Source organism: Vigna unguiculata, chromosome 6 (genome assembly GCF_004118075.2).
Source record: "Vigna unguiculata cultivar IT97K-499-35 chromosome 6, ASM411807v1, whole genome shotgun sequence".
Taxonomy (NCBI): domain Eukaryota; kingdom Viridiplantae; phylum Streptophyta; class Magnoliopsida; order Fabales; family Fabaceae; genus Vigna; species Vigna unguiculata.
Window position 1 is genome coordinate 22,036,450 of NC_040284.1, and position 13,032 is coordinate 22,049,481.

A 13,032-nucleotide genomic window follows, 5' to 3' on the forward strand; every position below is an offset into this window, starting at 1 on the left:
TAAATATAGAGATCGAATTGAATACAAGATATTTTCACGTATCTTTAACGTTAACACATATAATTGTATGTGGTATTTATACGTGACAGAACACAATCTTAATACTTGAAAAACAAATTAAAAAATTAAAAAAAAAATAAAAATACAAACTAATACATAACACAATTTTTACATAGTTTATGTAAATCTAACCAAAATTACTTAATTAAATTATTTTATAAAAAAATTATAAATTAAATAAAAATAGAAAAAAATAAAGATAAAGTGAAGATCAAAATATTAGTTAAACCTAAATTAACGTATGATCGATTTTGATAGTACAACAAATCAATTCAATTTAAATTATATTATCCACATAGCTTACAACATTTCAATAAATATCTGAACAACTTCAAAGCGTAGTTTTTTAAATAGCTTATTGGTAGGTGGTATTCACTTTTTTTTAATATTTTCTTTCTGCAAATAGATCTCAAATTATTTATTAGAAAGAAAAAAAAGTAAAAGTCTCTTTTTTTTTTCAGCAAACACTCACTCACAATAGTTAAACTTTAGAAAGGAATTATCTTGTTTTTCTTAGTACCCTCCTTCCTTTCATAAATTAACCGTTATTAACATTATCATAAACTTTGAACATGATAAGGTGAATCTTCTCTTTTAAACATCATTTATTATACACCTAAAATAATATTACTAGAATTCAAATAATGAGCTAATCGGATTGATGGTAAAAAAAAAGAAATGAAAAAATGATATTATTTAAATGAGGTGTAAGATAATAAAAATAAGGAGAAAATAAAATAAACGTACTTATTATTAATATTTTTCTTTTATTTCTAATTTTAATATGATTTTTAACTATTTATTATTGTTATTATAAGAACTAGCGTAAACATATAATATACATATTTATATTAAAATACTATAATTTGAAAAATACAAAAAAAAAATAGATATTGCTAAGAAAGAATATAAGAATTGAATAATTATTTTTAAGTTAATGCGATTATGTAATAAAATTATTTTAATTTAATAAAGAAAAAGATATAAATAAAATATTTATTATTAAAATAATAGTATACAGTAAATGTTAATAAAAAATTTTTGATATAATTTATTAAACATTAATATATTAATAAATTATTTCAATTTTTATGCAAATCTTTTTAAATTTTACGAGGAAAGTTAAGGTTTATTTCTTTCTCTTCTAAACCGCTTTTTCTGTGCCTTTCTCTTAATTGAGTTCGAAAACAAAGGATTACTGACTTCCAAAGTGCCAGCATTAAACTACCAAAACAAAATGGGTCTTCTTAATCAGTGTTAAGGATAATTAATATACGTTGGATCCTACAAAAATATATAGATAGATGTGATATTAAATAAAATCTGATCTAATAATCATTAATGCAACTTTATTTTTTTTAAAGGACAAAAATGTCTATAAATATTGTGCATGTGGATTTAATATTTTATTTAATGTTCACAAATAAAAGTTAAAAAATAATTAAATAATAAAATAATTTTATTTTAATGTTGCTAAAAATTAAATATAATTAAATATAAAAAAGTTTAAATTAACATAAAAACCAACAAAAAAAATATTGTTAAACATCTAAAAATTAAGAAAAAACATAAGAGACTATAAATTAATAGAAAAATCAACAAAAAAAAGTAGTGTTAAACATCTAAAAATGTTATAAAAAAAACAGTTAAAGTGTCAATTTGAAACTTAATTAATTTTTTTTCTTTTTAATAGACACTTTAAAAATTTTAAAGTCCTTGTTTTGTAAAAGTAAGTTATTGCCTAAAACTTTAAAAAGGTATTTTTATCCTTATAAAATATATTATATGTATTTATACTATTTTTATTATTGTATTTAATTATTTCAGCTTTCAATGTAAAAATGATGATACCAAAGCACATTTATTATTCCTTAATCCGTATTCTTAGGACAGTGGTTACATTCTCCAAACAAAATTATGAAGTACACATTTGATTTTTTTGTCCTGCTATATAATTAGATCCAATTAATTAATTTTATAATATTAAAAGTCTTTAGTTTAATTAGTATAACTAAAGTATATTTAATTTGTTTTCAAAATTAACCTTACGATCAGTAAAAATAATAATTTTTTTCAAATATGTATTCATTTTAATATTTTCAATCTCTCATCATTCATATTTTTTTAATTTAATTTCTATTAACTTTTTGTGTTGATATATATATATATATATATATATATATATATATATATATATATATATATATATATGGAAAAGTCAAATTGAAGTTTTGACTATTATTTATACAAGACAAATTAGACTCTCAAAAAGTCTGTAATATAACGTATTTTACTACTGTTTATTAAACTAAAAAACACTCAAATAAATATATTTATTGAAAAAATAGTTAATACAAAAACAACATTTAGATTTTAAGGAAATTTTCGAACTTAGATCTTGTAAAAAACCACATTAGGTTTGTATATTGGGAACCTTGGAATCTAATCATCCCTAGTTCTTTTTTCTTGGAAAGAATCTATATCTAACAAAAACTGTAATGATTTCACACCCAAAAAGAAACTATTATCGACTCCAAGACAATCATAATTAATGCAATAACCACGTGTTATATCGTTATTGCCGTAGAATCTCGCCGCTTAATGATAAAAACAAAAATATATATAATCATGAACATATGCAGAGAAACATACTAACATGTAAACCTTTTCCTGTGTTTCATTCATATAACCAACAAACAAATTAACAAAATCATTGTCGGAGAAAGAAATGTGCACGACCCACGTCCATGAAAAAAAAAAGGCTTCAAAGATAAACTACTAAAAAATACATTATTTTTTTATATGAAGAAGAACTATCTTGGACCACCCCTCTGTAAAAGAAACCAAAAACTGTACTGTGAGTGCAAGTAAAGATAAATATAACAAGGGTTGAATGTAAGAATAAAGAAATTGTTAACAAAGATTGTTGTGGTTTTGGTTGGGTTCATTGTCTTCTTCATCTCTTCTTTCTTGGTTCCACATAAGGGATGCAAAGCTTCTTAGATCAGAGAAGTGTCTCTGACCTTCTCCATTGGATTGAGGAGTGTGCAAAGAAGAATTCTCACCGTTCTGCAATTCATTATTGTAGCTTCTTGGATCATTTTGGTTCATATATTCATGTTCTGTAGTAGGGTCTGATTCACAAAACAGAACTGCTGATAAATCAATTACCATGTCGTCACGGTTGGGATCAGAATTCAGATCAATTTGTCCAGCAGCACTGGACTCACCCGCTTCAGCTTGACTTCTGCTTAGTCCCACTACCTCTTTCTCCAACTGAGTTGCATCATCTCTTGATGTTTCATTGGTATCTGACTCTTCTTTGGGGAGAACTTGATCTTTCTGGGCAGCTTCTGCTTCTGCTTCGCGTTCGGATTGCCGTTTTTTCTTTCGCAGCATCAGGGTTTTGAACCGCCGCTTCACGGTCAGGCACACGTTGCATGTGCATGTCGGCTTGTGTCGCCCCTTGCCACTTGGTGGCTGGATGCACACAATGCAAGAGCAGCCGGGACGGTGTCTAGGATGTTTGGTGGTGGCTCCGGCCGACGATTCGGCCGTGTCAACAAGATTATCTCCCAGGGCTGCTGCACTGGCAAGAGCTTCCAAGCCAGATGCCTCATGTTCTTGGATTGACTTGCTCTTTTCATCACTTCTTCGCTTCTTAAAATCTGCAAAGCATTGAGAACAGCACAAAGATTTTGTGTTAACCATGTAGGACTAATTTTGATTTCGGAAGTAAAATTGCGGTTTATGTGGCACTACAACACACACAGTTATAAAAGCATAGCAATTTGCATGTTAGACCCCCAGATGGAATCTAAGTATAGTGCTGAATGCAGAACTTGCAGGGTGAATCTTTCAATTTGAACATTCAATTAATTGTAAGCGACAGAAACCTCAACCTCAACCCAATCTCAAACATGACACACAGAGTATATCAAAATTACAGATATCAGAATCACACCTTTGTCGGGTTTCAAAAGATTTTCTAATTCCCCTGAACTCAGCTCTTCAGGTACTGTGCATGAACATCTGAAAAAATCATGTCACAATAAGAATTTTAGATCATTCTATCACTATCTCATATGAAGTAGTCTTCTTCAAGTAAATAATAGTGGAACACCTTCTCGAATCCCAAATATTGTCAAAACATGTCCAATTGGCAGGAAGAAGAACATCAACGGGAAGCTTTCGCCATTTAGAGCAATCATCACATTGAGCCCATTGTGCCTTCACCCTGAATGACATAGTTAACATAATCAAGCACAAGTTGAAAATTTGCTCACATCAATATAACAAGTCCAAGTGCTCTTGTGGAGAATAACTAAGATCCAATGCCTAATTCTGATACAACTATTGCCACAGCACACATGAATTCAGGAAAATACCAAACAGTTGTCAGGTGGATGAACAAATTCATAGGTAAGATTAAATCCTGAGTGATAAAAAAGTAGTGTTCGAATGTACCAAATACAATGCCAAATATGCCGGAAGGTTGGATTCTTACCCAGAAGAACAGGTACTGAATATAGTTCTCTTTCCAAAAACTGGGGGTTCCTGAATGAAATGAAGTGCATAAATCACATAAATTAGCTGGGGCAAAGAAATTTGAATAGAATTCTTCAAACTACATCAGTCCATATTCAACTCGCAATAGCTAACCTACAAAATAAAAATGTATGGACTCATTTGACACCGTCACACTTACATCGTATTCTTCAAATACTTGGTCCTCAATTGTGACGATGCTTGGCTTGACACAAGGAGGAGGACGAAGTAAATCCTGTGCTTCTTCCCATGTAAGTTTCAACTCCCTGGCATCTTCATTGTCAATAAGCAGCCTCTTATTTTTAGGCCCAATATTACGAGTCTTCTTCTTCTCTAAAACTGAAACTTTTCGCTGTAGTGAAGTATTGTTTGTCATCATCCCATTAGTTTCAGTTATAAGCAACCCAGAAGTTCCAGTACCCAAAACTGGATGTTCTCTTTGTCCATTAAAGTTAGGTTCCACATTCCCCTTCATTGAAAGGAGAAGATTGGCATGATTACTTCCTGATGGCGGATTCTCAGTTCCAGCAGAGGTGGTTCCCTTTGCTGAATTAGATTGTGCAGATGTGGAGGTATCCTGTTTGACAATAGTCATTTATCATACTCAGCAACAGAAAAAATTAATAATAATAACAGAGATGTATTATTCAAAGAAGAGACCACACAGTAATGGAAATTTGTCCCAAAACCTGTGTATCTGGAGAATTTGATGCCCTTCTGAAACCCATTACAAGTTTGCCTCCTGGATCTATCCGACTAAATGTTACTGCATAAAAGCAGCATATAAAAGAATAATAGCTATTCAGATTTGCAATTCATATTAACCTCAAAGAATATTTGAAGCTTGACCCCTCATACTAACCAGTAAATTATGCACAAGAGATTAATTTTTCAAGGCATTGAATTCTTCTATTTGTCTTGAAAAGATTATAGGAACAATATTTATAACACACAGCTAGCCTATCTAAGGCATGTGCAAGGTTTATTCCCTGGCTTTATTCTTACCAGTATCACCAGCGCGTAATTGCATGGCCTGTATGCATGGGGTCACACCCTCCAATACATACATTCTACTGTTGTTATTTGGCCAAAATCTGAACTGAAATGTCCACTCATTCCCCTTCACATCTTGCATTCGCAGAGGAACACCCTCAGATTGTGAAATAGTAGGGAAATATGCCTGCAAATCATAGGCCAGTTTGGATTATTTCAGCCATTACAGGATAAAGAGATATTTTAAAATTTATAAACAGAAAAAATTGCAGAAACACCTCTCCATAGACTTATACAGATATAACAAAGCATGCACAGAAAATAAGGAAACTAAAGAACAAAACCTCAAAGATACCTCAGCGCAGGCTTTTGGGAGAACAAGACGGCCAATTCGACCAGCATCACTGGCACTTAATACCTTCTCAAATAATGGCACAACTGCAGATTTCAAACTGTTATCATACATTAAGGAAAACTAATGATAAACAAGGGGTGTACTGTATACTAAGAGTCCATAATACATGTTCAAAACAGCCAAATAAAAAATATAAAGGATACTCTCCGGAAAGTCGCTCCAGCTCTTGATCGGTAATCCTCGGCCAGTATCGAGGAAGTAACTGATTCTTTCCTCTGCCATCTGCAGGTGGCCGAGCAACTCGAGATTGAGAAAGTGCACCTTTTTCTATTTCCACATTCATGGTAAGCCCACTACTCTTCAGTGGTTTTGGAAATATAGGACGAGATCTTTGGCCTTGATGAAAAGGAGATGTTTTTCCCTCAAGTCTTCCTTCCACAGCCTCTCCAGCAGAAGGCATGACAGAGTTGTTCCCAGATGCATTTCCCAGGTACATACTCAATGATGGCTGAGCATTTGCTTCGTGAATGTTTTTAATCTCCCATGGTGACCTATTATTTTCTAATGTACCAAATGTTAATGACGGAACAGATGGCTTCACCACATTTGAAAAACCAATGTCTCCTTCCCCAAATGAACATTTGGCTTCTTGGTTTTTGTGGCCATGACGTGAAACGATACCATCTCTTTGAGCATTATTCCATCTGCTGGATTCACTAGCTTCAATAATTTTGCAGAACTGCATAAGTTTTCCTTCATCAACACCACGCGCAAACATTCTTCCCTCAGAACGAGAAGGCCGATCACTTGCATTATTTTTTATCAATGAAACAGGCCCATTTGGATTTTCAATATTCCTCATCTGCAGAAAAACATCAAACAGAAGGAACCAGCGAAATTGTCAGAGGATAAAAAACACAATACACCTAAGTCAACTTTTTCCAAAATCTTGCCCAACTGCATGTGTCATGGCAGAACAACAAGACACGGGATCACTTCAAAGAACCAGCAAGCAAGCAGCAGCAAGTAACGTGCTGAACATAATTAGAAGAGTATTCTATATATAAAAAAGCTTGAGGTCTTCCAATGATCACTTTTATATAGGATTTATCCAAATCCGAAGCATATGCATGCATTCCACATACATTATGGGGCAAAAGAATGATGTTAAACATGCGTTCTTGTACAATAAAAGTGAGATCCCAGATTCAAGATTTAGCAAGAAATGAGGACATGCTGCATTAAATAGAAAATAACAAAAAATTATAGCTGGAAAACTTCCAGATTAAACTTACCGTACTAAGTTGGCTAGTATTTACACAGCTAACACATCCTATACCACCAAAGTCAAGATGCTCGAACAAAGATCTAGATGCCGTGCAACCACAGTGGATAGGCTGTGAAACCAAATCAAATAGACTTCAATGACTAAGGAACAAAGGGAATGCCTGAATAGTTACATGAAAATAGAAGACCATTTTACCTTGTTGCAAAAGTTACACTCCCTCCAACCAGTTTGTTGGTGATGGAATTTGCTGCAGAAAACTGAATTCTCATATGCGGATCTGACATATTAAGCATTTCCAAGTGGGAAATATAAAGAATCAATAAATGAATTATTACTAATAAAATGCATGGCAAAACTACCAAAGATATGACAGGGAAGATATGTACAGAGATAATATTACATTACCATGACAAAACTTCAATAAGAAAACTAAACCTAAGATCGATTCATACTTTCAATTATTGATTACCATTTGCAATCAACTCTGTTTAACACACCCTACACTATGAAGGAGCAAGATGCTTCGGTATACAGAGAAAAAGTACTTTCCAGGATAAACAAGAAACATGGCACTACAATTACTGCAACCAGGTACCATTTTATGAAACTATCTAACAGAAAAAATAACTCTAAGTGACATTTATTTAAAAATTAAATAGACTCAGCTAGATACATATACATAAGTACTAGTGCATCACATGAACTAAAATTTCCTTATCATTATGAGGGATAAAATAAATGTTTTTTTACAATAACCAGTAACACCTATGACAACAATCACCAACTTAAAAAGTTATTCTGGAATCTTGGTTTTAAAAAACAGCCTGCAACCATAGTTGCCATATCAGCCACATATACCTGCAATTTCTCGCAATGTCAAGGATTGCAAGGAAACCACGACTTAAAACCTTGGTTAGAATAGTAGAACTACACTAAAATATTGAAAATGAACCAATCATGCATTTACTGCATCCACATTAAGGAAAAATATATATATTCGCCACATTGCCTTTTATACAATCGCCACATTATGACACTTACAATGGCTCATGGATGTCACCCTTCCACTCCTCCATAAATCTAGCATTACAGATATAAGCCAACATTAGTCAACAAAATATATATTATGAAATAAAAAAATACATAATCTATTTTTTACTATAACAATTAAGAATTTTTATTTCACAATCATTATGACCAGAACACCGTCACCAAGTCATTCTCTAGAAATATTTCCCAAATTAGCAGCATTAATCCCCGCCCTTAATCAGCAACAACTTCATATTGTCATCAGAAAAGTAAAAAGCATTGCATGGCATAAATACTCTTCTCTGAATTGAGCACTTAATGTGATTCTTATTCACATCAATGCGATAGTTCCTTGATATTAAACAGACACACTTAAAACCACAAAATCCCGGGAAGGGCAAAAAAAAGGACCCAACCAAGCCTCGCAAATACAGTTTCAACCCTCATGAGACTAATTACACCAAAATCAAAAACTAAAAAATGCATCCGATTATAAAAACAACATCAACAAGAACGAGTCCCAAAATCGTATCCCCAAAACTACCCTCGCATCATCCACTCCCCCCATAATTGACGAATAGATGAAATTCAAAGGAAAAGGACTCAAATTTACCCGCACTTGCAGCACAGTTGGGCGAATCCACCAGATCGCAGAGGCCACCCCTTTCTCCATTCATGAGTGCACGAACCATTAACGACGCAAATATCAGAACCCATTGATGCAAAATCCAAAATTCCACTGCCAAGGAAATACAATCCAAAACTCAAATCAAAATCACAAACCCTAAACCAAAATCCAAAACAACAAAAAAACACTTTGACCCATCATCACAAATTTATTCAGACTCCATACACACCCATGCAGAAAGCTTCAAGATTCACAAAGGGGTTACAATGAAACAGAACCCCAAGACGAAAAAACAAACCTTTGTCTCACCCCAAGTGAAAACCAACCAATGGGTCATTCACATGAACATAAAAGAACCCGACTTCGTAGTGCTAGCTACCTCTATCTATCAATCTATCTCCTCAAATCTTAACAACCACACACATCATCTGTTACATCAACACTTAGCTGGGGAAGAATATAGGCAGAGCAACGAAGAAAAACAGAGCGAAAGCACTGAAATCAGCATAAGGCAATGGAAATTGACCTGAAATTTTACAGAGAGAGAAACCGAGGATGTGTGTCTGTGTAGAGAGAGAAAGTGATGAGAGAGAAAGAGGAGAGAGAGTGTGTGTGCATGCAAAGCAACAGATGCATAAAATGCATGCAGGACACTTGAAGACATAACACATACACACCACCACTAACCTTAACGCACACAAGTCGTTTATTTTCTTTTCTTTTTCACTATGTTTTCACTTTGGCGACACTGATATTCTCACCCTCTGTTCACGGGGCTGTCTCGCTGTGGCTGTGACTGTGACTTGGACTCCTTTGTCTCACCCCTCGGTGTATCCGTCTAGGTGAAACATCCATCCATGCCTTGCACGTGTATCTTATTATTTTAAAAATTTTAATTTAAAGTCTTTAAAATTAACTTTTTTCCATTGATTCTTAATCTAAAAATTAGAATGATTAATACTAACAATATCTCATAAGACTCAAAATAAAAAATAAATTTACATAATTAACTGAAACCCTAACAAAATTAAAAATGTATTTAAACTTTCTTAGTTTTAGAAAACTAATATTTACATTTTACTGTTTCTAGAAAAACTTATTTTAGAATTATTAAATATATTATTATAATTCTGCATTTTTTTATTTTGTTGAAGGATTCAAGAATATTAAAATCGGAAATTATTACTGATACACAAAGAATAAAAATATTTTAGACGAGAAATCCATGTGAAAGTTAATGGTCCATCCTTCCTCTGTCTTATTTTATTATATTGTTGTAGAAAGTTTGATTTTACTTATTACATATAATGGTATTACTATAAGGTATATGCATGTGTACGTGAATCTGTGTAGCTTAATTTAAACTTATTCGTGTTGTTAATCATAATCAGAATAATAATTATAAATAATTTGATGTTAAAAGAAAAAATAAATGAAGTGGCACTTTATAAGATACTAGTGAATGAATATATTGAAATAAGTGTTATTACGTTATGAAAAAAAATGTTATTTTAAGAATACAATTATATTTAACTTATTAATAATCGTTAAAATTATAATTTTAAAATATTAAATGATAGTGTTAGATTGGATGTACCTATTTAATTAAATTTTCAAATCCAATAAAAATAATATTAAATAATTGAATTAAATTACTTTGACTGACCCTAATTAATTACGGAATACTTTTAGCATCGCGACTCATATATTACTACTTTATAATATATTACCATTTAGTAGTTTAATAATGTAAATTTGATGTGTGTAAAATAACACCACGATTATTTAAACACACTTTTTTAACGTAAGTTTGATTATGCATTAAATAATACTAATTAATATACCTGTATTTTAGACTTTACTGACATTTCGGTCAAGTTAAAATTAATCTAAAAAATGAAATTTTGAGACAAGATAACATGACTGGAAAAACATAATAAGTTTATTTTGTAAATATATTTGGAAATTATAATAAAAAAAATCATATCACCCATGATTCTCATTTGTACGAATACGTATCCCTTATATTCCTTTTAAATGAATATGAAAAATAGATACTTATACAAATGTATGTTGTTTAATCTATTTAGTATTTTTATTCAAATATAATTCATATTTAATATTTGTATGTAGATTTAATATACGGGTCAAACCAAAAATTATCATGGGACTTTTATATCTCTTACTAATTAATGTTAAATTTGTAACACTCAAAAACTAAGACCTATTATATTATAAACTCATGAAAATTATAAGTTAGACTTTCATTTTTTTTTCTCAGCCTTTACTTTTAGTGTGACTGGCTTAGTGTGGATCATTGATTTTTTTCAAAAGAAAAGATAGTGATACATTAATCAATGGTACACACTAAGTCATGTCATGAAATAAAGGATGAGAATCAAAAAATGAGAGTCATAATATCATTGTCCAAACTTATAAACTCGTGAAAGGTTTTTTATTTATATTTGTCCGTATAGAAAGTATAGTTATTGTACAAGATAAATTATTGAAATATATTTTTTACTTAAAAGATAAATATTAAAAGAATACATTTTAATTAACAAATCACAACAATTTAATTTTATTAAAAATCCAACATATACAACTATATAGACCTTACATGGATTTATATATAAAGAATATTTGATACGGAAATGATACATTGACCCACCTTTTTCTTACCCACTTTTGACACACCTATTTGGCAACTAAGGTATAATTTTAATTTTGCATTTACAATTATTTTGGGATGGTTGGTGCCGACATTTTGTACTCGTTGCATTTGGGAGATTGAAAGGGTGTGTGATAAGCTTTTGAAAGAGAAAATCTAGTTTCGCGACCATTCTCTTGGCTCACTCAAACAAAATTGTTCATATTTTCCAGTTTCTCCTTCTCGCTGAAACGAAGTTGCTCATCTTAAATGTGTGTCACTTTCTCATTCCATTATATCCTTCTTGCACATTCCACTTCCATCGTTCTTCCAGTCCCTACGAAACATTGTTTTCGTTCTCCCAGTGGTTACAAACCTATAGTCATGAGTGTGGTTCTTGAGTTGTTATTGTTGTTGTCTCGATATTCTCTCTTTATTGCTCAAAGGAAACCACATTGCAGTATTTCATTGTCATTCTTGCACACTGGGATTATGTCAGTCGTAAGTAAAACTAGGTTTATTGTGTGATTGTTCTCAGTTTCGCGAATCTCGTACTTTGCACAGACAATACCCATTTCACCACTTGTTGGTAACATACTTGTAACCCCATTTCCATGGCGATAAATAGGTTTTCATCTTTGTTATTGTTGGGTTAAAAATGTGATATTTCTTTTGTCGTGTTTGGGATATTTTTCATCATTTAAATGTTTTAATTATAATGGTTTGGTTGTCAATGATTGGTTAAAGTGTTGATTGAGTTTGGGTATGTTAATGTTCGGTCTCGAATCTCAAGGAGACACAAAACCAAGAATAAACTACATTTTTGGCTCTTATACTAGTAGATATGCATTTTTCTTTCTGGAGTTTCGTAGTTCTGGTTCCAAGAAAAGGTCCCCCTATCTTTTCCTCTCTTCTCCTTTATATAGGCCTCCTACTTACCTTATTTGTAGGAAGACGTGTTAATGTGACAAAATATCAGCAACCGATTCCTATTTTTCTGCCCTAATATCTCGGAGAATATCCAGGGAGTTCTTTGGACCGCTTTCTTTGGACCACGCTAATCTTGTTAATGGGTTGGGACTGTCGCATGTGGATTGGGTTTTGGGCCAACTAATCATATGACTTAACCGAGTATTCTGAGCAAGTAAAAGATTATCCGAGAATGGAACTAGGTCAGATTCCGACCTCGATCCCTAGGCAGTACACCTATCCTAACTCTCTGCCGAGAAACTCGGCCCAAATCCTGCTCAGATTCATTGCTCGTCACCTCAGCCCATGACAAATATTTAATGAAACTCTTCGTTTTATTATTTGGTCAAAATCGAAATGAGCATGTTGAGGTTGGTCATTCCCTGGACGATACAAAACTCATGAATTGTAGTTGAACACAAAAAAAGTTAGCTTTCTTACTTGTACTGTTACTTGAAGTGTTTATGTGCAGTCAATTTTTTGTGCAGTAATTGGATAGGTAAGGTAACCTT

General features: G+C 32.1%; 1 protein-coding gene across 5 annotated transcripts; it reads right to left on the reverse strand.

Annotated features, from left to right (window-relative positions):
- Positions 1 to 2,712: 2,712 nt before the first annotated feature.
- Positions 2,713 to 9,575, reverse strand: LOC114188640 (B3 domain-containing transcription repressor VAL1-like). Of its 5 annotated transcripts, none has more exons than XM_028077209.1 (15): positions 9,428 to 9,575; positions 8,887 to 9,012; positions 8,286 to 8,324; positions 7,440 to 7,521; positions 7,252 to 7,353; positions 6,160 to 6,818; positions 5,957 to 6,053; positions 5,614 to 5,788; positions 5,298 to 5,374; positions 4,769 to 5,185; positions 4,568 to 4,617; positions 4,184 to 4,297; positions 4,025 to 4,092; positions 3,232 to 3,728; positions 2,713 to 3,129 (listed from the first exon to the last, which is right to left on the reverse strand). In XM_028077209.1, exons 2-15 carry the CDS (start codon positions 8,988 to 8,990, stop codon positions 2,974 to 2,976), a joined length of 2,637 nt encoding a protein of 878 aa, XP_027933010.1. In that variant the 5' UTR covers positions 8,991 to 9,012; positions 9,428 to 9,575; the 3' UTR covers positions 2,713 to 2,973. The 5 variants fall into 5 exon arrangements, with proteins under 5 accessions (XP_027933010.1, XP_027933009.1, XP_027933008.1 ...); XM_028077208.1 differs by adding an exon at positions 9,200 to 9,308 and having other exon boundaries at positions 2,713 to 3,728; positions 9,428 to 9,574; XM_028077207.1 differs by adding an exon at positions 9,200 to 9,329 and having other exon boundaries at positions 2,713 to 3,728; positions 9,428 to 9,574.
- Positions 9,576 to 13,032: the final 3,457 nt, after the last annotated feature.

Coding starts and splice junctions, on each gene's coding strand:
- LOC114188640 (XM_028077205.1), bottom strand. CDS start 8,990: ATGGGTTCTGATATTTGCGTCGTTAATGGTTCGTGCACTCATGAATGG. Junction 7,354..7,439: donor AGTGTAACTTTTGCAACAAG/GTAAAATGGTCT, acceptor TTGGTTTCACAG/CCTATCCACTGTGGTTGCAC. Junction 3,729..4,024: donor TCTTTTGAAACCCGACAAAG/GTGTGATTCTGA, acceptor AATGCTTTGCAG/ATTTTAAGAAGCGAAGAAGT.